Source organism: Schistosoma haematobium, chromosome 1, assembly GCF_000699445.3.
Source record: "Schistosoma haematobium chromosome 1, whole genome shotgun sequence".
Classification (NCBI taxonomy): domain Eukaryota; kingdom Metazoa; phylum Platyhelminthes; class Trematoda; order Strigeidida; family Schistosomatidae; genus Schistosoma; species Schistosoma haematobium.
In genome coordinates this window covers 52739050-52765369 of record NC_067196.1, presented here as the reverse complement: position 1 = coordinate 52765369, position 26320 = coordinate 52739050, and the positions used below count along the sequence as shown (strand labels likewise).

Here is a 26320-nt window from a genome sequence, read left to right as displayed (position 1 = left end):
GTTTTGATTTTTTTTATAAATTATGAATTTTCAGTTGTACACTTTAGAGAAAGCTGTGTGATCGAAAGCAATTCGGATTCAATCATAGAGTATGACAACTGTATGTAGTGACATTTTATTGACATAGTAAAACTTTCCAAGGTAATTTACACATATATCAATGGATTATGGTATTTTAACATGACCAAGTGGTGACTTATGAGAAGCGAAGTAAACAACAGTCTGATGTAAAATATATAATTTACTGGAAAAGTAAACAGATCAGTGATGTGATGGAAGGAAAAGTCAATTTTCGATTGATTTACTCATTATGCGTTTTGTTCAAGATCACTTCCATTTTGATTCAATATAATGATTACTCAATGTCGTATTTGTTTTCTTTTCTCGTATAATATTTTATTCTGTATATATATGTGATTTCATCCTAATTATTAATCAAAATGGGTGTACAATCAGTATATAAATGAGTGTATTTTCTACTAGAGTCGTCATAGTGTTTTGGGGTTAATAAATCTTCACTTATACCAGTCTTTGTGTTCTTACTTTCGCGTCGTAGGAATTGCAGAGGTCCCTCGTTCCGAGTATAAGTGATAAGTGTTTTCGACATAACAATCAGCGACGACCAGATACAAAAAGTAGCATTAAAAGAGCCAAGACAATAATCATTCAAACGACAAGTTCTAACAATCAGACCACTACGTAACATAGACTTTAAAAATCCGAATGTATGTATACTTAATAGGTCACTTCATATTCTCAGCAATCCCAGCATTTTTGAAATGTCCGTGAAGATACTGACTTCTGGACTGAAAAATATAAGTAGGTGAAGAGTACTTGGTTGGATTCTGCGTGGTTATCCTAGTGGTTAGATATTTTGGCTAATATAGCTCAGAATCGTTTGCGATGGCGCAGATGCATTCACTTTTAGTCTTGCCTTAAGCTGTATGTTTACAAATCACCCTATAAACTTATTCATTCCACTAACTGATATTTTCTTGGATCATATCTTCGATGCCCAATCTTTTCTATTACCACTAACACTATTGCTACAAGTACTACTCTGGGATTTGTTTTGACAATCCCACCTTACTGTGTTAATTGGGTTTGGGAAATTCAACCAATGTGCTTACATATGTTAGGTTCTATTATAAGAACGTTAGATATTACACCTAGTCACGTTGGTGTTACCTAAAAGATTAATATTTTGCAAGCTATACATACATGGTATGGCATAAAATTTTAAGAATTCAGTATTTCGATGACAGAAAGCTGCCTATTATACAACACGCCATTATTTTAGGTACTTTATTTCTAACCAAGAAAGATGATAATATGTTACGCACAACTGAATAAAATACTTTATTAATTTTCAGATCAGTATTAATAAAAGTCTTGTAGATATATATAAATTAAAAGTATGTAAATGATGACAATTTCACAATGAGTTACGAGAAAGAAAAGCAGTAAAAATACAAACGAAGTTGAAAATATGTGGCCAAACAGATGAAATAACGTGAAAAAGTAAAGACAAATGCAATTGGATATCTGTATATCATCATCTGCCCATATACTCAGGTATATGAAAAAACACAGCTGATGCATATACACAGAAGTGGAAAACTATGAATAGTTAAGATAATGAATACTAAAGAAAAGGTAATAAACAAAGAACCATGTTAACCAGATCTATTATTACTTACGTACTGATATAGAAATATCAAAATTTACCAACAACAATCGTCAACTTATATAATAAAACAAACGCTGACAAATAATGTATAAAAAAACAACAATGATCAAAAAATTTGTAAATAGCTAAACGTGACTGTTTGGTAAACAAGCTTTAAATAGAGTTACTTGAAAAAACACACATTAAGAACCTAATTTTTGTAGAGTATTCTCGTTAATATCGTTAAATACACATAGTGATGATAAAATATGTTCGATCAATTGAATACACGGCAACAAATTCACTTTGAATGTAAGGAAAACACACAATATTTTGCAGAGTTCATAGGTTAAGTCAGAATGATTGGTAAGAACTGATGGATCTTGTGAACTGCACATCTTATTGATGAAATCCATCAAACAGCTTGGTAGTTGTTGAATTAACGATTGATTCACGCTTGAAATGATTTCATTTAATCGGTTCCCATGTGATTGAAGAATTTGTTCCAATTGAGCCTATGGATAAGGATAAACACATCGGGTGCTATAAAATATTGGATATACTAAACTCAACAGACACACGAAAACCATACAAAGTAACAAAACATTTCGTAAAATGAGAAAAATTTAAACTGATTTGTTTTTACAAAGATCATTTAAAAAATGTTCAAGTTACCAATGTTTTTATTAGTTTATGGGTGACTACATTATGTTTATACACCCAATGTGCACGGAATGTAAACAGTAGACGTCACAGTGTTATGCAGACAATAAGGTTTGAAATTTATCTTAGCAGTGACTTTGGGTTCTATTCTCAATAAATAAATAAAAATGAAGATCTTGGTGGGACGAATTTCGGGATTTTTTTGTAGTCGATAGTGAGCACTGCAAACTAGGCAGTAAGTTCTTAACAAGAAATTTAACTAATAAGATGATGCGTTAGGGTGACTGATTCTACAACTATTGCCATCTTACAAATACAAAATGATATGATGCTATGAACATACCCTAATGATATTAGAATTACATTTAATAATGTCTCTATGGTTCAAAAATCGTATAACAAGCAGATTTTAAGTATCACAGGAGGATAGATTAAGGAATTAGATTCAGGATATGAGAGATTCTAGAATAGTGTAACAAGTGTATTCTGATGAGAATATGCTCCAAGAACATGTTTTAACTGCTTGAAGTAGGATGTAAGGTGATGGAGAACTGGAGGCTAACAGAATTAACTTTTTAACATATACAGAATTATTGTTGGCAAATCAATGGCAATAGTATAGCAAAGAGCAAAAACTTTCCCAAGATTGTACAGTAACTTACCAAATACTCTTGAATTTGATTTATACAAAGTCGAAGAGCAGTGGAAACAGGGCTACACAGAAGAATCAAGATGCCATAATTTCCACAATCCGTTTCATCAGTTAGATCAACAATTTCCTCATTGTTCACACTAGATGAGGTAGAACTGGACCAGTGATGTTCAAAACGCATGAGCCAATCAAATGTGGGATATACTGATAGATCTTCTGAGCATAATGAACATAAATCACAAGGACTGCATTCGGAGATCTGGATTGTAATGGAATAAAATGCAAGATATAATTAAAAAATGAAATGAAATGTTGAGAAGTTTGATAGACCATAGTGTTGAGATTTGAAAGCAAACAAAAGTGAGTGTATTATGTTTAGGACACAAAAAATCTATTAATCAGTTATACTATTTAGCTCAGTCGACTGCATAGAATAATTCAATTCATCTTTTTCACAAACTCATCACTTAACGTTAATATAATTCACTGAAAGCAAATCAACGCTCACAAAATAACTGGAGCGAAAACCCATTTCTCTCACAATACCTTTCTTCTATATGAAACGAAGTCAGTTTCCAATTCATTTAAACTCACAAAACAGGTAACCATATTTAAATAACTGGAATTTTTGATAGAGTCAGTGTAAGAAATTACAAGGAAGAAACAATTGACAAGAGAAACAATCACAAAGCCCAATACAACTTACAATTTGGTCTGTAATGACTCTTGTTATTTTGAAGCGCTTGGAACATAAATCACATGAAGTACCTTTTGTGAACATATTTTTAAGTGCTGACGATATGTAATCAAAATGATCCTTCATTTGTTGTTTATATACAGACTACATAACGAAAAAGAAAACAATGGTAAGAAGAGACTTCAATGTACGAAAAAACTGAAATCAGTAATAAAAACAGGTAAAACTACTAATGTGTTAGATAATTTGACTAAGGTGACTGCGATCACAAAACGAGCCGAAAAAATCAAAAAGTATCAGTACTAGTGACATTAACTAATTTAGTCTACTAAGCAACGACAATAAACTCAAAAGAGGTTGAATGCACACTGTCTATCTAGTGGAGTGTAAAGTTTTTATAAACTTATCCTTCTAATTAATATCTTCAAATCTGTTTGCTTCAACAAATTCTGAAGGCATCGAGGTAGTTGAAAATGAAAAATAATGAATCAAAAATAGTTTACTTCAACAGAGAACGAGGGCCATTACAGAACTAAGAGCAACGGATAAAACGAGATGTGATAAGAAAATACTTTGAAGTACTTTCTTTCGGAAATAACAATTCAAGAACTGATAGTTGAAGGTTACACGTAATTGTGAATTTATTATTCAAATTTACTTAGAGGGCACAACATTTGAAACACTTATTCAATAACTGAAAGTTGAGTATTTAAATCAAGGAACCACAACTAAACAAAGTGGAAATCGATTTATGTAAACTGAAGTGTAAAGTAACAAAGGGAAACTAAAATGAACTAAGACTGTGCAGTGACATATCAAACAATGATGATGGATATTCAAAACACCACACACACAATAGATGTTTGTGATTTAGAAAAATGTTAAAGATTGATAGAGTGTAAGTTTATATGTAAGACTATCGACTTTATCGATTGGGAAAGAGTAAAATAAATTATCTGATTTCCTAGATCACACAGCGGACTCTAATACTCAGTTATACATTAAAAAAAACACTACAAAAAGTACTTCCAACAAATATAAATTGTAAACTAAAATATGAAAAACCAACTGTTGGAAAGCTTAACTTTAGTCCTAGTTTTTAAAATATTTAGTGAAGCTTAAAGATAAACTTACAAGTGAAAGATCATAACTCGATGACGAAGCATCTTTGAATGACTGCAAAGCAAAGCATTTCTGATGTTTCATTGAAAACCCAGGCAACAAAATCTACAATTGGTTAATAAATTATTTAGTCACGTTCTACATTGTAGACAATAAAAAATGTTTCAGAAGTTTTGGGAACATATAGGCACATTTGTAACTTATCTAGTAAATACGTGAACTGATGTTAAAAAAAGTAAAGGTTAATCTGTCTAATCTCCTTCAACATACCAACAACTATCAGCAATATACTTGTATCTTCCTAGTTGTTATATCCTTTGACCTTTTTGCTACAAATATGTACACAGACGATCTTTTAAATTTAATTCATTATCAATCCTTCGGAAAAAGAATCGCTAATTGGAAAGTATATAGACAGTAGATGTGGGATGCTTACATCAACAATGAAGACTGACCACATTTCTGACTCTTCATCAACTTTGTGTTCTTTACGAATAACCTTAAAATAAATATGATTTAGATTTATAATTCATAACGGTCCACGAATTAATAAATAGAATTTTACTTCTTCCTTCTTTTCACTTCTCAAATCCGCCTTACAATAATGTTAATAATTTGTAGTCATCACCTTATTAGCGGCCATAAAATCTAAAAATCAGGCTAACAGTAGTTTATATTCAGACTGGAATGTGATCACCGCCAGAAATAATTTGTTTTCCAGCGTCATGCATCTTTAAGTGAAAGTGTGCATTTGGACATATTGGTACATATTTCAATAACATTTAAAGGAATGACTTTTTTTGTATATTTATGTTCATACACTCACAATTTATAATTATACGTGAAGAAAAAAATATCGTCCTTTTGATGTCAGCTGTTCTTTACGGGCTTGAACTAAAACGCTCGATCCACTTAACGACTTTACATCAATTTTCTATAGAATGTACCCAAATTTTGTTGCAAAGCTTAATGATACAGTCCAGATATTTACTGGATGGACCATTTTTACATGTATATTACCTGTTATAGATTAAACTCAATTTAAATGCGAAACCGGTCATAATTTATATTGCTTCAAACTAATCTTAGCGTATCAGTGAAGAGGAAGTATGAAATTTAGTTTAGAGGAGAATTGGCGTTTAACTATCTTAAATTAAATGATATCTTCTTTATGATAGACAAACGTTTAAAAATAGGGATTTGGCAGGATAATAAATATCATACCTAGATGACCAGGTGATGAACAAAGACTGGATTTATTATAAATAGAAGCAGCCTAACTCCTTACTACAATATGAATGATCGACTTGGCAGGTATGAAGTGAAATGAAATTTCCATGCCTGAAAATGCCAGTTCTTATACAATAAAAGTAGATTTACTTTTTTATTTTTGTTCTTTGAATTGTTGAGAATAATTATTTGAATATACGAGAAATCTTCTTTAAAGAAATCAAATTTCCTGACCGATCCAAAGGTAAGCTAAAACACGATCTTTTACAATACTATTGGTTTACAATCGATATTTTCACAAGTGTATAAATCTACTGAGAATAATCAGCGTCAGATGATACATGTTGTGATGAATTATAGTATGATGAAACATATTAGGCCAACGTAAAAACCGTAATAATAACTAAGTTTTGTGTTTCAGAACCTTTGAATCCATGTTATTAAAAAGTGACAAGTTAAACTGCGTTTAAAGGAATATTTAGAATCACACATAACACACCTCTAATAATGAATCTGTCTGTATATTATATCCAGGCAAACCATGATGAGGAAGGAATTTGTTATACAGATCCGATATAGCACGTTTGGTGTTGTTAACATGATCATTTAATTTTTTCAACTGGCGATCTAATTTGTCCGATATAACAATAATTTTATGATTAGTTGTAACGAAACTTAATAAACGATCTGAATCCGAAGTTGGTGAGAACAAATGACCGAGTCCACACAAGATTTCTGCCTATAATAAAAAAGAAATCAGTTAACAATTGCAACTGTGAAATAATATTTGTGGTAATTATTCTTCTGATAATAACTGGGGAAGTTATATTTTGTTTTTGCACAGACAATCCTACTGCTGGGACAATGGATATTAAATTCAAAATAGTATGACGTACAGAACCCAACGGACTTGACCACTAGTTAGTAATAGATCACATGGACTCAGGTACTCGAAATTCGACTAACGAATATGAGGTGGAACAACAGTTTGTTGCCACGAATTAAAAGCCGTTAACACGGCAAAGTCCGAGTAGAAATCAACGGTTAATAAAATCTACAGTATAATAGTCTTGTATATTCACTAAAGCTGAATGTGTTTATCTTCGTTTGTTAGCAAATCTCATATTACTTTAACTGTGGTACGACCGAAAATGAGAAGCGTTCGCTCTCCCTCTCGAAATACGCCCATATACCCACGCATATACAGCCATTGTCAGGGAAGTCCTACTCACTGTCTTCTCGCGGCAGGGGTATTGTCTACGAAGTCGCGAGGACGAGAAGTGAATGTTTGACTCTCCAAGCGGGTTGGTGGGTACGAGGGACCTACCTAGGGGGAGGGGGTTTGAAAACCATTATTCCAGACCCATGGAACACATGGGCTTCAGGATCGTGAGGGGAAAAATGGAGTATGAACTTATTGTTTGTCACCGGCTATCATGAGACTGCATCTACTAACGTTGTTCCACTGTCTTGTGGATTAGACTTCTGGACCAAAGGTTCGGAGAGTGGCCACCTAAGAAAACTACCCGTCTCGCTTTTGGCACCCGGACAGTATCTTATCCCAAACACAAATTGAGTGATAGCTACTTTGTATGGGGCATACATATTTTTATACCTCTTTGTATCAATGTTTGCATTGAAATAAATAAATAAATAATTCAAACGGAAAAGCTACAGTTCAATAAATTAATGGACATTAAACACTATCGAGGCTGAATCATTGTGTAGTGATGGCTAAAGTAAGTACAACTAAGTCTGTGAAATGATCTAGAGGCCAGGGAAGAGATAATCGTCCACTTAGTCAGTTATTGTTACCCTCTAACAATCTTTCATCATTATTATTCAATTGTTATTATGGCCTTTATGTCTTCTCCTTTCCAATTATCAGTTAAGTGAACAATTATCCCTTATATTTCTGACCCGTAAGTTACTTTCATACTCCTATTCTTCTCTAACATAAAGATAATTAAGGAACCTTCCTTTGGACGATTGGAATCTCAGATGACTATATGATATAATCTCTCCCTTTTTCTACAAACACATAAAACCCACTGTAAATACAAATGTACAACTAAGTATGTTTCAGAAAGTAAAGACAAGTGACAAATGAATTAGGTATGGGTAACGTTACGCTTAGAAAAGCAATAATATTGATCGCTAAGTAGTCAAATAAAGAGGTCAAACTGAATCAGAGTGATGAATATAACGAAAATCTGTTAAGGTTGATTGAAATCTTATTTACTTATATAATTAACAGTTCGGCGTCACTTGATCAATCCCTGAATAAAATGAAATAAAAATTAACAGCGACAGTAAAATCTTAATTACTTTATTTCTTACTAAGCTTCATCCAATTTTTTAGCTAGCCATTATGACAAAATCTAAAGTGTTTATTGTGTACGCTTAATAAAATTAGTAGGTTAGCAAAATGAAACATAAGGAGATTTATTACGCAAAATAAAAACTAATGAACTTACTTTATTTAAATAAGGTTTAGTTTTTGAACTATATTCATCCCGGGAACACAAATTTATCATGTCATCAACATGCTGTTTTAAAAGTGCTTTTAATTGAGCGATATCTTCAGGTGTAGTAACTGACTGAGTATCTACAATGCTATTGAAATGGCGTTCATCTAATGCTGCATTAAGTTGAGGTTCATCTGTTAGTGGTATTTGTCCATTAACAGCCGTAACGTGATCAATTCCCAGACTCTTTATTCGGTACAATGCATCCTCAATTTCTTGATAGATTGATGACCTGTTTTAGTGTAAACACACAAAAACAAATAAAAATGTTAAGAATTCCAAGACCCAGTATAGGATATCCAGGTCACCTGTCTCCTGTAAACCACATACAAAAAAATTAGTAACATTCTGGTTAGCGTTTTTAACCAGGCGTAAGTAAGTAGGTAACATTCTTCGATTCAAAATAAATACATGATATTAACAGTACTAGTTTGAATAATATAGATCGATTCTATTGATATTTCACTGAATCTGTTCATGAGACCAATGATAAAGTTTAAGTTGTCAATATATCATTGTGGATATATATAATACCTAGTGCAAAACATGTTAGAAAATCTAAGACAATAAGTCCCTCTGATAAATTTCGATAATGCATTGAGAAGACGAACGTTATCAGGATTATGTGACATATTTGCGTAAAATATTTCGAACAATCTGATCACATATATATTTATTAAGACGTTTTATATGAAAAATAAAAGGTCAACTAGACAAATTAAAAGGCAAACGAAGACAAAATGAATAAGAAAGTACACAAAAGCGATGTGAAAACCGCTCTGGATAATAAATTAGTATTACCTGGGTAGGTTAAGGGTAAGGACTAATTTTTTTTGAACACATAAAAAGGGTTTTAGTTTCAGTATAGCCAAGGCTTCAATAAAATGTCTTAACTAGTATATATGTGATCAGATTGTTCGAAATGTATAACGTAATCCCGATAACCTTCGTCTTCTCACTGTGTTAACAAATCACCAATTCACAAAATATTTGGTGGTTCATAGAGCAAACAATTAATGAAGTGTGATCTTATTGGTACAAAAATGAATTATATATTATTATTATAAGTAATTCACCTTGAACTGCTGAGAATCTCAGTTAAAAGACCAACTAGAGTTTCAACTTGTACACCCAACTGGGTCAGATTTCCTAAAGATGTATGCATTCGAGCTAGTACAAACCTCATGATCTGAGTTAAAGCAGTGTCGATATTGCTAACATTAAACGAAGATCCTGGAGACTGAGAAATTGTCTGGTTGTTTCGGATAGATAATGAAACAGGTGATGAAGATGAATGAACTATTTTTGAGTGAGATTTTTGACTCGAGGTAATTGCTGTCAGCTGTGAAATAATTTCCTCACCAAAAACCAAATACTTTCGAAGATGAGGCAATGACCAACACGTACTTTTATTGTTATCATGTCGACCATAAATACAGAGCCATCTCAATGCATGACGTAGCTAAAATCAAAGAAGATAAATGGTGAAAAATGTAAGGTCAGATAAAAACTCAATAGACAAAAGTGTGACAACAATAATGTAGCAAGCAATAAAGTTCGTTGAAGGTGTTTTGATGTCAATAAAATTTAGTGCTACAAATTCTTAGAAAGTAAACAAATTAAAGATCGAACGACTTTAGAGGGAAACTGATAGATATTCTCAGGATTACTGTTTAAGTTGGATGTTCATTTTGAATAGTATCCAGAATCACTTCAAACTGAAAACAGACCATACATTGTAGTTCTTGAGGCTTACGACGCATTCGTTTTAAGTTCACATTTAGATATGGCAATTAACAAGGTACGTTTAGAAAAGTATTTCAAATACTAACCTAGATTAAGAAGGGGCAGGACAAAGAAAGTGGCAATAAATAACAACTTTAGTTGATTATTCGATGAAGTGCTGAGAATTGTGATTGTCTCGCAAAATACATGTCATCTACTAAATAACACTACTGGACAACTGTTGATGACTATGAATCAAAACAACACAAAGGTTTCCTATTATTAGTGTAGAAGATAATCTTTTAGAAGCCATGTGGTAATCGCATTATCTAAATACTAGAACTTACTCATGAAACATAAAGTCTACTGATTAACATATGAAGTACATGTTGAAAAAAAATGGTACACTAGTATTACTAATTTACCATACACAACACTCAACTACTCATGCCAGAACTCACGAGATTAAGAGAATTCCATTCCGATATACGATACACATACGATGGGAATTCATTTCGTAATTTCTCCAAAAAATGGTCAAGGATTATTAAGGCTTGATCATCTGTTGAGAAAGCGTAGAAATCATTAGGGAGACAATCCGCACTAACACCAATATTGGACAAACTATCTGATATGGAAAAACTGGTAGAAATACTTCGAGTGGCATTTGTTAGGATTAAATTGCATAGTAGGTTAATAATATCACGGGCTGATTGGTGCCACGTTGTTAACTGACTTAACAGCCGTTTGACTAATTGTACTGATGGATCCTCAAAAAGATTGAGAGGATGCTGTTGTTCACAAGATTCCATCAGTCGTAAAAGATCGTATTCCCGGGGACTAGGAATTCAGAGCAAAAAAACAAAGACTAGCAGAATAGTAAAGATTCCAATTGTCAAAAATAGAACAACACATTGAGGAGAACAACGTTATTTTATATAAGATCACAATCAGACTTAATGACTTTAATTACTATGGAGTTTAACAGTAAATTTCGTGAATCCATGTGTATAACATTAAAACGAATTTGGTTCATAATTATAAACCAACCCCTTTCGTTCATCATTTTCCCTCTTTCAACTCCTCAAACCTCTCGTCCAATAATATTAATAATTTTAACAATGATAAGATCGGCTGATAGTTAAACGCTCAAAATGTTTCATTGAAGTAAAGAAAAAAACGTTTTAATTTCAGTCCCAGTTTTTAATTTTTGCATTATATGCCTTTAAGATAGGAAACATAACCAGTTAACATGACACTAAATCAACAAATAAATATCTAGTGCCGATAGCACTGATATGTCAAAAATCTGCCAGTGCAACTGTATTAAATTTTCCGCCTTTGCATAAACAACTATACGTTCTTCAAGAGTTATGTATTCACGGCGTAACTTGAGTGAGAAAAGGTAATTTAATTTGATTCGATCCAACAGCCAAGAATATATTCATGTACAAGCATATGGATCAATTATTTTGATGTAAAGACTACCGAGATTATTCGATTGACAAAAACAAAGTAGAACAGTATTCGGACCTGAAGGTCGAGGGTTGGAAACTGTGAGTTTGATTGCTAAGCAAATATTCTAACTTCCAGTTTGGGGTTGTGTGGATTTGATTGAAACCATGAACCGATCAATTTTAGATCACTATTGAAACCTGAAAGCATTGGACGGCTGTCTCGTCCTAGTATGGGACTCCTCAGCACTTCGTATCCACAATCCAGTACACAGGACACGAACCAATGACCTTCGGTCACGCGTGCGGACGCCCAACCTTTAAACCTCTGTGTCGACATCCAACGGTGTTAATGTCTAACTTCAACCAGTGCATGATATTGTGCAACCATCTTCAGTGAGTAACCGCCTCACCCTATACGGTTAGACTCGGCTGGTCACGGTTTCTCACTAGAACTCCGAGAATTCCTTCTTAAAGCTAGTCACTAGTGAGCACATGGTTGTTTTCATTTTGGGGTTGTCGAGATTTTACCTTCATCAAGACGTATTCAGCCATTCGATTAATGGAAGAAGCATAAAAGGAGTGAAATCTATTACTACATTACGTAATAATCTATGTGTAATTTATTACCTATTTGATGACTGACTATAAGGAATTTTCAGTACCAGTAATCACAACATGCAATAAATTCATCACTCATATCACACGTGAATCTATTCAAAATGTCATTAGTTTCCATGTTGTCTGGAATGGAGTTATTATGTGAAATGGACTCTGATAAATTAAACTCAGGCATTTCTGCTCTCAGATTTTCAAACTGAGATAGGAACTAAACTGATTTCACTTTAACCTATTATGTACTCATGAAGATGAGTGTTATTTTAAGCTAATTAAACGTTTGGTTTCAATTAAGATAAGTTAACAAAAGATTATTTCTTTCACGTGAAACACGAATATTAGAATATTGTACATTAAAATGAGATGTTTCGAAGAAATCTACACTTACTTGTTGACGTCAAGTTCATGGTTGAGAACTACATATCCATTATTCGAAGGCAATTTGATAATTTTATGTGGTGTTGCACAACCGTTAGTCGAAGAAGTCGCCACGGTAAAAGTAGCAGGACGTCGGGTTTGAAATTTTACAGGGTTGACGGTCGATGATATGCTTGTTAATGAGCTTTTGAACTTATCAGTGTTCCCGGAACCAATAATGGAGGGTTTTAATTTGACACATATTTGTTGAAGATGTTTACCACGATCTAACATAGCTTTAGCATCGTTGTAGATGTCATCAGTATGATAGCCAGCAGCCTTGCCTTCGGTCAATTTTATCTGATATCAAGAATAATGCAAATCTATATTTTTAGGGCATTAAGTATAACAATCTTGTTAAAAAAAGCTGTTATGAAGAAAATGTGCGACGATAATTTTGTAAGAATTCTTCGAATAATTGGATTAAAGTCGAAGAATACTTAGCTTGTAATCAAATGATTCAAAGTACGAATAGATTTCAGGGTGATTAGAATAGTAGACAAGGTAAACTTGTAAAAATATTCGTACATTAAAATCACTTCACCCACTAGTTCTAACATGGCAAATTACTTATCTACGGATAACATTCATTTGACAACTCAAATGATAGAGTAAACCTCATATACTTCAACCCAACTATTGGGCACAGATCCGTGTACTGAACTTGTAGCCTCACTTGAAATGTGAGGGTTAGTGAAACTACCCTGTTGCTTGAACCAAAAATGGAGTGGGGTTTGAACCAGTGATTTGCTGGCTTAACGACTGGTGCCTCACCCCGATATATAATCACGCCAACGGTCAACATTTATGGGAATTCATTGAACATTCCCATTTGTTTAAAGGTACTTTAGTTCGTAGAACACTAAAAATGAAGAACGGTTTTAGAGGTACTGACACGCAAGAATGGAAACCACTTTGATGAATGTAGAGGTGGTAGCAGTGTACACCGTCAATGACTCACCAATAAAAATATAAAAATAATCATTTTCATAAACTGATTAGGTACATGCTACGTTTTTCTACAAAACAATATCTCATGCGACGACATTGCGAAACAATGAATTATTTAAAGAAAGTGAATGCGTCGCTTTACAGTATGACTGTTTACGTCATATTTTCAGAAAACTATGAGAATATAGTTTATACTTTATCCCTGAGAGCCATAACTAGTGGTCAAATGAATTCAATATAAAGGGTTTTATTTCTCATCAAATGCGTTAAAGTAGAAACCTAGTCGTCAAAAATCTGGTGCCTATATAGTATTATACGTTTACACATAATTGGCATGGTTTAAAAAATTGAACATAGGCCTGTGAATAATCGCTAATATTTAATTCACTTCTTGACGGCTCCTTGTGTAGCTCTATTTATGAAAACAATGATTACAAGAATATGAATGCTTCCATCTAAATATGCAGTTGAGTTCAATGAAATATTTCTTTAAACTCTTGTCTTTGCTGTCTAGTCTGACGACAATAGGTAGAAAATTTCATCGACAAATGGAAGACTCTACCAGATAAAGTAAACAGTAATGTTCGGTTATCTATTTTAAATTTAAGCCGCTGTATAAACTCAGGTGAGCATTTCAATGGTTTTCAGTAGCATAAGTGAAGTTGGTGCAAAATGGACATTCTAATCGCAATTAAATGCAAGTTAATAAACACTGACACGCTTACGTAATGTGCTAGGAGCTACATTTACCCTATGAAAACGAATCCACAAAATAAAGTATGTACAAAAATTTACAATTTATAATTCATTGTATCAGTGTCTGAACTACTAACACGAAGTTCCCACATATGAAGCATAAATAGAAATTGAAACTTTTGTCACAAATAAAGTTTGGCTAATCATTTTTCTATGTTATATTCTAGATTATCTGTATAAATTTCGTACAAAAAACATAAGAACAAAAGACAAGTCTTATAACATTATTAATTACCTCCAATTCCTCAAGTGTCATAGTACCTGAAGTTGAGTTGTTAGATACAACAACATGATTATCATTAGCTTCTTGTTTCATGAAGTGATTACTTGAGAAAGTGTTGGAATCACTCGGTTTAATTATAACAGATAACTGATTTCTCCATGCATAAAAATGGGCTAGGCGATCAGCCAAACATTGTTCTAAACTGCATAGTTCCTCTATTGAGTAATGATAGTTGAGTACAAAAACTGAGGGTGGACATTTCTTGCACAATTCGGACACATGTTTTAGACAAACCATATGGCTAGGAGGTCGCTTTTCCTCTGTAAGGGGTAAAAAAGAAATACTTTTCTGAACACTGCACTAAATTATTCGCTGGAAGCATTTGAAAAATCCTATTCAAATTTCCATTAGAAATATAATTTAACCTGATTTACATCATATCTGATTGTCGTCTGCTCATTCAATAGCCAAACTTTCGGATGAATAGTATTTTTTTAGTAAAACTACATTTGGAAATTAGATAAGCGATAGTATTACAACTAATTTTCATGAACGACACCATATCACCAATAATTCACAAATGAAAAATAGTGAAATATTCTGAATAGCTGATTGCTTTTACAAATAAACTGTTTACTAGCTAGATTTTTGAGTATAAAATGTAATGAAAAACTATGAATTGGATGAAAATTAGGGGGTTTGGAATTTATGTATTGGTTAGTAGCTATGTGAAAAACATCCTGAAATGATGCACCACTGCAGACTGACTGGTTACGTTTGAGATGTTTGGGAAACAAACGAAGGTAACAGGAATTTCAATGAAATGAACGGTTATTTTGTTTCTTAATTTAAAAGAACATGGTATCACAAAGATATACTAGGATTGAAGTCAGTCTGCCATAAGGAATTCATGAACCTGACACGAAACGTGCATTGCCCTCAGGTTGCCACATCTTATCAGTACAAAAGAAAGAAATTACCAAGATGAATACCTGCGTAATACAGGTACTACTAGTGATAGTAAGGTCAGGCTTAGATAGTATGACTCGATAAAAATGAAATTGTGGGACATAAGTTGTAAAACGATTGTTTAATTCAAGAAGTTAATGACAAACACTGAATGTATGTTGTATTACGATCTGAACAGTTAAAGAACCATGGTAAATTATGAAGCGATAGATAGGGTTTTCAACGGTTTAAAACTCCTAGAAAACCTATACACTTCAACACTTAAGAGACGAATTGATTGGTGAGACTGAGCCTTCATTTAATGAGGTAGCTGAGGTATGTAGTAACCAAACCCATGGCCAAACGTTGACTACCTCGACACCCAATATATTGACTGAATTAGGGATTGTTTAAATGAAGACTGATGGAGGCCAAACCAAGATGGAGTATCAGTCAATGAAGTCACTGAAACGTGTTGGTAGATCCACCCTACTTGATTGAGGTCTATAAGATCATCAGTGAGAGAGACTGAGTGATATGGCTAAAGATCGGTTACTGTGGCGTCATTCAGTCAAATGCGACGTAGAACATGGTGCGTGTGTAAATAGGTTCAAGTTTCCGTACCCCATTAGTACAATGAGATGAAATTGTGGTAACGACAGATAAGGCAATTTTCGGGATCCATTTATGGACCAATATTATGAGTATATTTTTATCGTATAATTTTTATGTAACTAAACTGTTCATATTCATGTCCCTCTTATTATGAGCTTGATTTTGACCTATGAACTATTATTATACGACTTATCATTCATGAATTATTACCTGTCTGTTAATCGCTACCTCCCACATTCACAGCCACATCTGGTTAATTCTTGTACAAATGTTGTTTCATATTTTGTTGGTACGTTGTGGTCGGTTTGTTTGGTATATAAACTCAGTATTCTTGAAGTATAACGACTCATATCTCAGAGGCTGAGACTTGCGTTCTGGACTCAACTGGCTGGGCTAGACAGGGAAGCGAGACCAACTCTAGGCCGTTCTTACGTGTTTACGCGTCTTTGGTCCGATCGATAATACGCTGCGCCCTAATCTGCAGTACAGTTATAACAGTTGGTGCGGATGGAATCACAATACATCTTACCCTAAGTTTTGAGCTTCAGTATTACCACTAAAATTCATCACTCCGAACCATATTTCTCATTACTAGTGATACTACTATAATTTCAATTCTTATGCCATTCGTATTGTAAATTTCATCTCGTTGCGATGTAGAATGGTAACTGAAGCTGATTTTTTCAAGTACTGACTGACTAACTTAGCAGGTTGCATTATGGAAGCCTAAAGGTAGGCAAAAAGTTTCTTGTTTTTCAAAAGTTATCTGATTTAACTTTAGGACAAGACGAAAATTCATAAAACTAACCACACTACTTAAAAGTAGTAGGATGGTATTAACTTCTTAGTAATAACTTAGCTAAAACTACTGATTATCAACAAAAATGCTTAAAAAATAATTTGAAACAAATAAGATGACGAATTAGGAAGTCAAAACGAAAAAAAAACACACCTTCATTAGATTCATCTATAATGCCATATGGTTCATCCGACATCTTGTGTTTTCGTGCAGTTGTACTAAGGTCATCCAAAGAACGGTCATTTGGGTTCTCTAATCTTTGAATACTGGTGTTCGATTCATAAATACATGAACAACTAACTCCAGATAAAAAAAGAGTAGTCAAACAGAAATCACAGACACGTGCATCATCTGACATTTCGTCGAATCTAACTTTTCTCGAATTAGACACACCACTTTGGATTATTAATTCTCGTAACCGTCGTTCTTCTTTGAGCACACAAGTAAACTCTTGATGCACAATAGCTACAGCACCTATGTCGAGACCTGAAGTTGAACAACCAGGAGGTAGTTTTTCACTGATATGAGGTTCAGGATTGTCTGAGCATTCACCATTTGAATTACAGCTAGTAACAGGATTTGTTAAAGTGAGTATTTCTTCTGGAAGAACATTGCCCACAGCTACTTCAGCCAATGTACATAATAGTTCATCGTTTGAAAATACACAATGTCTTTTAATTTCAGCATAATGTTCAATACAAGCACGGCCAATAGGAAGCTTAGGAATGCAACATTTTAAAACATACGATTGAAGAATTATCAATTAAAATATATTAATAGTAACAGAAAGTTGTTCACGTATGAAGCCACTGCCCCAAAACGAAATTGATATTATCAATGATAAAAACACAAAAATAATAACTGATATCAGTCATTGATTCAATCTATTGATACCAGAGCAGTATAAAATGGCACATAATAAAACACACACAAACTATAACAAGTGTCTCCCATTTCAAGATGACATTGTACAAAGGGAACAGTGATCAAACTCAGGGAGCAACTCAGCATTTTCCGATTTTAGAAAATAGATACGACAAGAGTAAACCAAAGACACTTAGTGAAGTTTATGTTACGCCCAACCTCTTAAAATTAGAATATCGTCTCCATGAAGCTAAACAATAACAATCCACCAGGAGTTAGGATATTGGTTTGGACAGAACGGTAAAACATAATCTAAACGAAGTTCAAATAACTAACAAAACTAGTGGCTAGTAACTTGAGGTTGTACAGTTCAAAACCAACTTTAATAGTGTGAATGCGTTTGTATTAGATACTGTAGTGGGCATTATGCTGCATACTGACAGTTGTTTTATATAATTTTATTATTACACGCTGGTATTTTGACAATAATTGCAAAAGAAACTAGAGGAATTTTTTAAACTGAATTTTTTAGTAATTCAACAAATAATTTTTTTCGAATGTGACTTAAAAGCTCAAACGGATGTTAAAAAATGAGCTTACCCAATCAGGTAGACATATATTAACAGCCTCAGCAAAATTGAAGCCTTGATTGAATCCAGAATGATAAGCGCGCGGAAATGTCACGACAAACTCTCCACAGTGTTGATCAGTCCGATATATTGGTACACCTTCTGCTTGTAAAATATTCGGATTTACATTAGTTGTAATGTGATGCAGTAAATCTGGGGCTTGATCGAAAAGTTCTGTAGCGTGTTTTTTCATAGCGCGTTCAAAATCATCTGCGTGCAAACGGGATACACCATACCAAGTTTTCGGCTCACCCCTATTTTACAGTCCACGAAAAACATTTCAATTTAAAAGATGATCACAGTGGATAGTGTTAATAAAAGTGCTAGATCCCCCAACCAAAAATAACTTTTTAACAATGAACAAAAACAGACAGATAGCAGTAAAATGAATTAGTGCCTGGCTGTTAAAGAATACAAGAAGTATGTATGACTAACAGTAACTGGAAATGTAAACTGAGTTTATGAGCATTAAGTGGTAAGAAAATTCATAAAAATATATAAATATTTCTAGTTTAGCAAATTTAGTGAATAATCGCTTCATACGGATCTTATTATTACTAGTTTGACAGTTCGTTACATGGCTTAACAACAAGTATACTTTAAAATGAGTTTTACTGCCTCTTCTAGTGGAAATAACTAGTTTGGTGTGCAGTCTGGCAGTAGTTTATCCACTAAATTAGTTGAAAGATAGTGCTTTAGAACTACATTAGGAACTGCATAGTGGTTTCCAAAATGCTCAAACACACGGTACAAGATCATAAAGAAATCACTGAAAATCTAAATGATAGATGCAGAATAGTACAGAGGTTGCTAATACGTATTGACATTTATATACGAAATTAGGAGAATAAAATAGGAAGTTTCAGTGTTCACAAGTTAAAACCAGACCTGTGAATCTAGTTAGTGACATGGGAGATAAACTGGAATTCACAAGCGGCCACAGTTTTAAAAGTCAAATTAACATGAATTATTAAAAGCCAATTTTCAACTAACCAATGATTAAAATTGATGGAGTAGCTCCAATGATCCTCAATATGCCAACAAAAGCTAGAAAAAACCATACCAACATAGCACCAAGGGATTTTCATACCGTCTATGTTTCCTTTAATGAACCTCAAGACTGATCTGTTAGTCATCAAAAAATTATAAGGACAGTATTAATCACTTATTTAACATTTATTAAATAATATGTGCATATGATAAACGAGTTAAAAAATATCATATTTCATACAACCACCAACCTTTCATAGATCATGTTAATCTCGGAGTGAGTCTCCTTAGACGCTTAATAAATTTCTTGACTAATGATGAAATTGATAACATACTGTGGAAGCAATTAATATTCATTAAATTACGAGTACGTTTTAACAGTTTTAAATGTGTCCATTTTGTTAGTTTTCTTTTGCCTAACATCCAAGGCCCCATAATATGGTCAATGTATAAACTTATATAAGAATTTAGGAAGATGATTTTATATTTCTAGATGGTTCATAAAACCAAGAGTAGGTATTCTTTAGAGCAGATAAACTGAAGAACCAGATGGATATCAAATAACAAACTTCGAAGTGAAAAAAAATAGAAAAATCTGAAAAGTAGAAATGGGTTACAATTTGGCGTGATATACACATAGAAGAGTTTTGAATTATTCATTGAGATAATGATGTACTATTGTTAGGGGTTATGTTGTACACAATTATCTCAGTTTCAGTTTGTTACCTACAAAGCTACTGTCTAAGTATCGAGTATGAATAGAAAATCAACATATTAAACCACAAAATTTCAGTTGAAATTAATGGTACCCATTGGGCAGGAACAAAAAAATACTATTTGATTGATTAAACAGTAGTATGCAAAATTAGTTTGGAATCTGATACATAATAAATAAAGTTAAGCGGCTAAATCATAGGGTCATCTTATTACAGAACTGAAATAGCTGTAATTACATCCGCGTTGCAATTCATATTTCTAAAACAAACTACGTTAAATCACACTACCATTTTTAGGAAATAAACAATCAACGTTATTCAACTTACCGATCTAACAACGGTAATATATTTAAGTTCCAAGGGCTATCAGCGTACTTCTTTGCTTCTGCTAGTTGGGAAGCAGTGCCAACTAAGTTCTTTAGCATTGATTTTGTTGGAAACCCCGACCCCTGAGAACTTGAGTGAATATCAGCGCCGTATTCAACGACGACATCATCATTATACTCCTGTAAGATACGCCAGAATTCACGTTCTACTTCACTGCATGGCACATCCTGTTCATAAAAAAGACATGTTACGTATCCGTTTATATTAAGACTACTACTTATGGTATATAATACTTAACTCTCAAAAAATATGTACAGGCAATATTCTCATTTGCACTTAATGAAGGTATACGTAAGATCAAATATTTAATAAACGTTTTAGCAATAGCTTATAAACTGGTCTTAAATCGGATAGTAAGATGGGACAAAACAGTGAGTAGCAGATTGGATGAACACTTTTTCGATGAGACCATGGCACAATTATAGCACGTAACTAATTTTATACCATTTCCCTAAACTAGGTAGAAAATGGAAACGAATTCTCAGCGATCACTGTCTAATGGCTAATTGTGAAAAGTTATAAGATCCAGAGAGTCATAAAACGGTGATTAAATAATTATATTAAAGATATTTCTCATGCTTAGTCAGAAATTGACAGTTCTACAATACTAGTAATGAATATAGACTACATACGTTCAAACTACAGCAGAAATTCCCTTCTGTAAGCAAAATAGAAACGAATCTAAAACTATTTAGGGGAATCCTAAAACTTGAATAGCATTCAGGAGCGAAATACTAAACGGAAAAACAACAAACTTCATTTCTCCATAAAACAAATTATGTCGTATTTATGATACTAAAAATGGGCCAAAGCGATGTGATTCAAATAATAACACTACTGATTAAATCTTCATCGCCTATAACATTATGACTAGGAAACTATTTAACAGCAACTTTTTTTAATCACGTTGAGATTGTAATATGATATTTGATTTGTTTTCTGAACTGTTTTACAAATGGAAAGATGAATAGAGATAAACAGACATGATATCTTTGCCAATGGCATAGGCATATTTACTCAATTTCTTTAACAGGGCTATTTGAGAACACGGCCTAACATTTTACCGAGTAAGCTTACCAGCTGATAGCCAACGCAGACCTGATGCGATTGCAAAATCAAGTCTCTTCAAAACGATATATAACATTATTGTGCTGTTTGGTTTTGTCAAATATCCACTGAAGGGAGAAAACATACATACAAAACAATATGGAATACTATAACGAATCAGACTAAACAAACTTGTTTGTTGAAGAGCAAGAAGAATAATCCCAAAATTGTTATTAGAAAGAACATGAGTAGCCTCGGAAAAAAGGCATGATATCATGAGATTCCTATGAGGATGAAAAAGGCAAGGTGGATTTACTAGCGTTTGCAGTGGATTTTGAAACGTTCCCTTCACGGTAATCTACCATTTCCCTCTAACAAGTAAGGGACTTCATTCAACCAACTGGTGCTTTCCCAGATAAATAAGGCTAACAGAATGACTGAGTACACTAGTTATGGTTTAGTCCATAATTATAATAAAACCTAGAACTTGACGTGCAATCAAAGGCACACTAAAACCCATAAATGACTACCTTCAACCTTCCAATCCCTTTTTATCAGTATCTATGACTACACACCTCAAGTGAAATGATCAAAAAACAGTTTGAGTAGATGTATTCTTCACTTTTCAGCTTTGAGCTTAACTTGGTAGTGTTAACACCTTGATTTTATCTGTTCCCTACGAACAATAGTTCGTATTCATCGTTTACCATTTTCATTAGCGTTTTCGCTCCTTCAGTTTTACATTTTGTTAATCCTTTTCTGTGAGAATATGAAGTTAAACAATTTTGACAGATGCAGATTCCTGCAAAGTCCTCCGCTACTTATGAGTAACTGAACAAACAAAAGCAGAATGTATATCTAGGAAACAATATACATCTAACACGATCATACAATGAGATACACAGTGTATAGTTTGCAATGTTTTGAAAGGTTCGTTGACTATTTCCTAAACTTCAGCTGACAAGTTAGAAAAAGTAAGAGGAAGAGATTTACATTAAAGCGGTGATTCTTGTGCTACTGAAAATATGAGGGGAGAATACATTTTGTCGACCAATAATTAGGTTACCGATATTTGATACCGGTCGGTTCAGTAGGTGATAACATAAAAGGTGTCAGTAGCAGAATCTAGAGGTGGTGTGATTAAAAGTAGGTAGTTCAATATTACGAGCAGTGATAAATTTAATATATTGACCAGTTTCTTTGATTTGGAAGGTAGTTTTTCCAGGAAAAAAGTTCGTTTATGCTTTCCGGTGGGACGTAGGTGGAAAAGGAACAAGTAAATTGGGAATAAATGCGCCTACTTTCATAATACTTTAAGCGATCAATATTTTACTTCGAATCTTCTCGGTTAGTATCTGTTTCGTCTAGTTACCGAAATGCTTTGGTATCTGATATTTATTCGTCCTTTGATGTTCCAAAGCACAATAACAATATGAAGTATACCAACAGATCACATGCTTTTTTCTGGAAAAAGGCTTTTAGACATACTAATTTACTAGAAGTAAAAACGAATATCCATAAGTATAAAATAATGATTATGGGCGACTAAAGATCTAGCAGCTACACCAGTTGTGAAGTCATTCATTCTAGAACGGTGGTTTTAGTCAGTATATAAGAATGAAGGAGCCAGTACAAAAAGTGAACCAATATATTCCGTTTTGGCCAATCGTAGATGAACATTACTTAAAAGCCACGAACATCGAGCAGATTTATGAACACACTCATATACTACACCAGGATTTCGGTCACATGAATCCAATGTCATTGTTGATTCCTTCTTCCTGTACTATGTCCATATATGCAATATTTCCTTAATATATTACCACCACTGAATTATCTACTTCTATGAATCCGGTGCTAATTAGGTATGGCAACTTGGACGGATGCACATATGTGCCTGGTCCTACGTTGTAGCTGACTGACTGACTGAATGTCATTATAAAGGCATGAGCACTGGTCTATTGCTCAACATAAATTATGATTAAACAATCTTATCTTGATATGAATTTAAGCAACTATGACTGAACTTAGTGAATAAAAGTAACACGAGTACCGGAGAGGAAATTGGCATGACTAGTAAGGGAATGAAAATACATTATATGCTAAGATAAACGTGAAAATTTAAGCTCTTTAACAAAAGCCATTGAATGATCGGAAGCGATGGAAATGAAACTGTATTACAAGCCAGAAAATGAAGCAGAAAATGGCAAACAACTACTGCAAATCATACTTACAGTGCATGGACGTTTGAAATAAGTAGATTTGAATTGATCTGCCATTACACCAAACTCTTGAAGAGAATAAGTCTTGCTCGATTGAGGGAATCCATATACATCCACCGGATTACAACAGATAGCTCTGACACATTCAGGGCATTTCCACTGGCACTTTGGGATGGAACGAAGAGGTGGATCAAGACAATACAAGTGATAGCAAGCTTGACAGCTATCTGTATCACAGACAAGTAGATTGGTTTCATCATCTCCATGACCACAAACTCGACAATTATATTCATCAATCTGTAAACATTAGTGAAACTAGACAAAATTCCGGGAACTTACGTTGACTTCTGGTTTGAAATCTGTTGAATAAAAAGCGATAAACCCAATATTTTTTAAAACCTACTGCTTGGTCGTCCATCTTCAGGAACAACAGCTTTTCGTCCAGGACCAAAAAACTGCAGGTTTTTTAACTCGTTACTAGCCGAGTAATCTATCTTCTCTTCCTATTAATTGATAAGTTAGTCTCTAAGAATACACTAACCCCAATTGATTTTCTGCCACGTTTATAACCACTCCAACGACTTCTAGGGTGATAAATGGTCTAATATTGTTAGAAAAATTAACACAGAACTACCTTGGTGGGCCGAGACGGATATGATACAACTTGGTCGAATGATAGTAGCAGTTTTTCATAGTTGGTTTTAATTGTATGTGCATGACGGCTTTGATAACCTAACTTTTCAGCAATATCAGACCACAATTGGTTATCGCAAGCTTGACGATATCCACCAGCTTCTGCGACACGTTTGTGAAGAGCATATAGATCTAAGTAGCGTCCACTAATACTAGGTACTCGGATTTTGTCGCCTCCCTGTAGGGCAAAATTAATTACAAGATGGAAATACCTGTAGCTGGACAAACTTGTAGAGACGGCTGATAAAATTCAACTTGATACGAGAATGAGCCTGGAGTTTGATGTAAAAAGAAATGGAAGTTACTTCTAGCTCGTACAACCGCTGGATTCGTGGTGTGAATGAAAACTCCTTCATATTGACAGCGAACGGAGGATTCCAACACTGCAAATAAAAGTTAACAGTAATCCATAAAATGGTAACATTGTTGGGGAGAAAATATATACACTTCTTGTGGAATTAATAGAATACTTATAATTAGTACGATATACATAGTGGTGTAATCTATGCTATTTTTTATTTACGAGGTTTTGTCAGAACTAACTTACAAACAAAATAATTACGATCATGAAATATGATCAAAATGTCACATAAAGTATCCAAGCCTACCTTGGGAGGGACGATTTTGCATATCCCAGTTTTTATACATATTGGTCGGATTTTCATCAAGTAGCCAAGTGGGTCTTCAAATTCTTCAGGCGTTGGATAAAACACAGGAGCCTCAGGAGGTGGTACAAAGGAGAAATCGCTAGGCATATTTCACTCCTAAAGGCAGGGAAACGCTTAATGAGTTAAGGAAATTAAGTTACGACATTCATACATAAAATCAAATAATATTCAGGTCCAAGAAATTAACGGTATGCAGTACCAATAAATGACGGAATTATGAGGACGTCTGTAGAGGCAGTAGCCATTAGTGCAATGGCGGTACATGGGATTGTCTGGCGGCATTATGAAGTTGAATAGTGCAGAACGTAGGAGCTACTTCTCTCATATATGCACTGGATATGCGACAGCAATAAGTAAGATTTTCAAAGACCTACTGATTAATGTAGCCCGGAAAATTCACTAGGAAGTCATAAGCTACTAATTACAAACAACAAAATTATTGAGTTGGGAAAGTAATTAATTTAGGGTGTTTATAAATTCCTCTGAGACTCTAAATATATTTAGGACCCAAATGTTTTTATATGGGCTGCCACTGTGTAAAGCAACATTTATCCATGAAAATTACTACACGTAATCCAACGTTTGGGGGATGAGGGAGCTCATCCCGATTTCGGAAAATGATAGCTTGGTACAAAATACACTAACCTTTACTTGAGATACTGATATCCTGTACTTGGCTTTTTGCGTGCGTAGAAGTGTTGGGCAATGGCACCACTTGGGTCTTCCTGATTGGCCAGATATAAAAAGTGGGGAGGAGCTCAGTAAAGCTTTTCTCGCGTACTCCCTCGATTATTGTGGTTATTCGAGTTCATTCCCTGTAAATACTTTTATTTGAACACGACACGCTAATAGCAAGAATACTGGAATGTCAGCGAAAGTTAGTCAGGTAAATATTCGAATTATTAAATAGCACAACGTATGAACACTGTAACGCATATCTTATGTGCTTGAATTCACGAAATTTACGTATTGGGTATTTTTATGTTATTTATTAATTATATTAGTAATTTTAATACTACTACTTATGAGCAATAAAA

At 33.8% G+C, this 26320-nt stretch overlaps 1 protein-coding gene across 2 annotated transcripts; it reads right to left on the bottom strand.

The window, feature by feature from the left end:
• Positions 1-930: 930 nt before the first annotated feature.
• On the bottom strand, positions 931-26313 carry KDM5A_1 (Lysine-specific demethylase 5A). Of its 2 annotated transcripts, XM_012940568.3 has the most exons (23): positions 25929-26313; positions 25224-25379; positions 24921-24998; positions 24828-24887; positions 24557-24793; positions 24464-24523; positions 24326-24425; positions 24262-24281; positions 23935-24219; positions 20594-20820; positions 19554-19685; positions 18532-18814; positions 17221-17785; positions 14718-15025; positions 12747-13075; positions 10748-11126; positions 9638-10023; positions 8511-8793; positions 6533-6772; positions 4816-4908; positions 3691-3825; positions 2995-3243; positions 931-2184 (listed from the first exon to the last, which is right to left on the bottom strand). In XM_012940568.3, exons 2-23 carry the CDS (start codon positions 25368-25370, stop codon positions 1873-1875), a joined length of 4908 nt encoding a protein of 1635 aa, XP_012796022.1. In that variant the 5' UTR covers positions 25371-25379; positions 25929-26313; the 3' UTR covers positions 931-1872. The 2 variants fall into 2 exon arrangements, with proteins under 2 accessions (XP_012796022.1, XP_051074461.1); XM_051209039.1 differs by having other exon boundaries at positions 4816-6772; positions 20594-24219.
• Between the last annotated feature and the right edge of the window lie 7 nt (positions 26314-26320).

Excerpts from the sequence above, each read along its gene's own strand:
- KDM5A_1 (XM_012940568.3), bottom strand. The coding sequence starts at position 25,370 with ATGCCTAGCGATTTCTCCTTTGTACCACCTCCTGAGGCTCCTGTGTTT. Across the intron at positions 24,220-24,261 it reads ATTTCAAACCAGAAGTCAAC|ATTGATGAATATAATTGTCG; the intron begins GTAAGTTCCCGG and ends TAATGTTTACAG. Across the intron at positions 3,826-4,815 it reads CGAGTTATGATCTTTCACTT|TCTGTATATAAACAACAAAT; the intron begins GTAAGTTTATCT and ends TTCGTTATGTAG.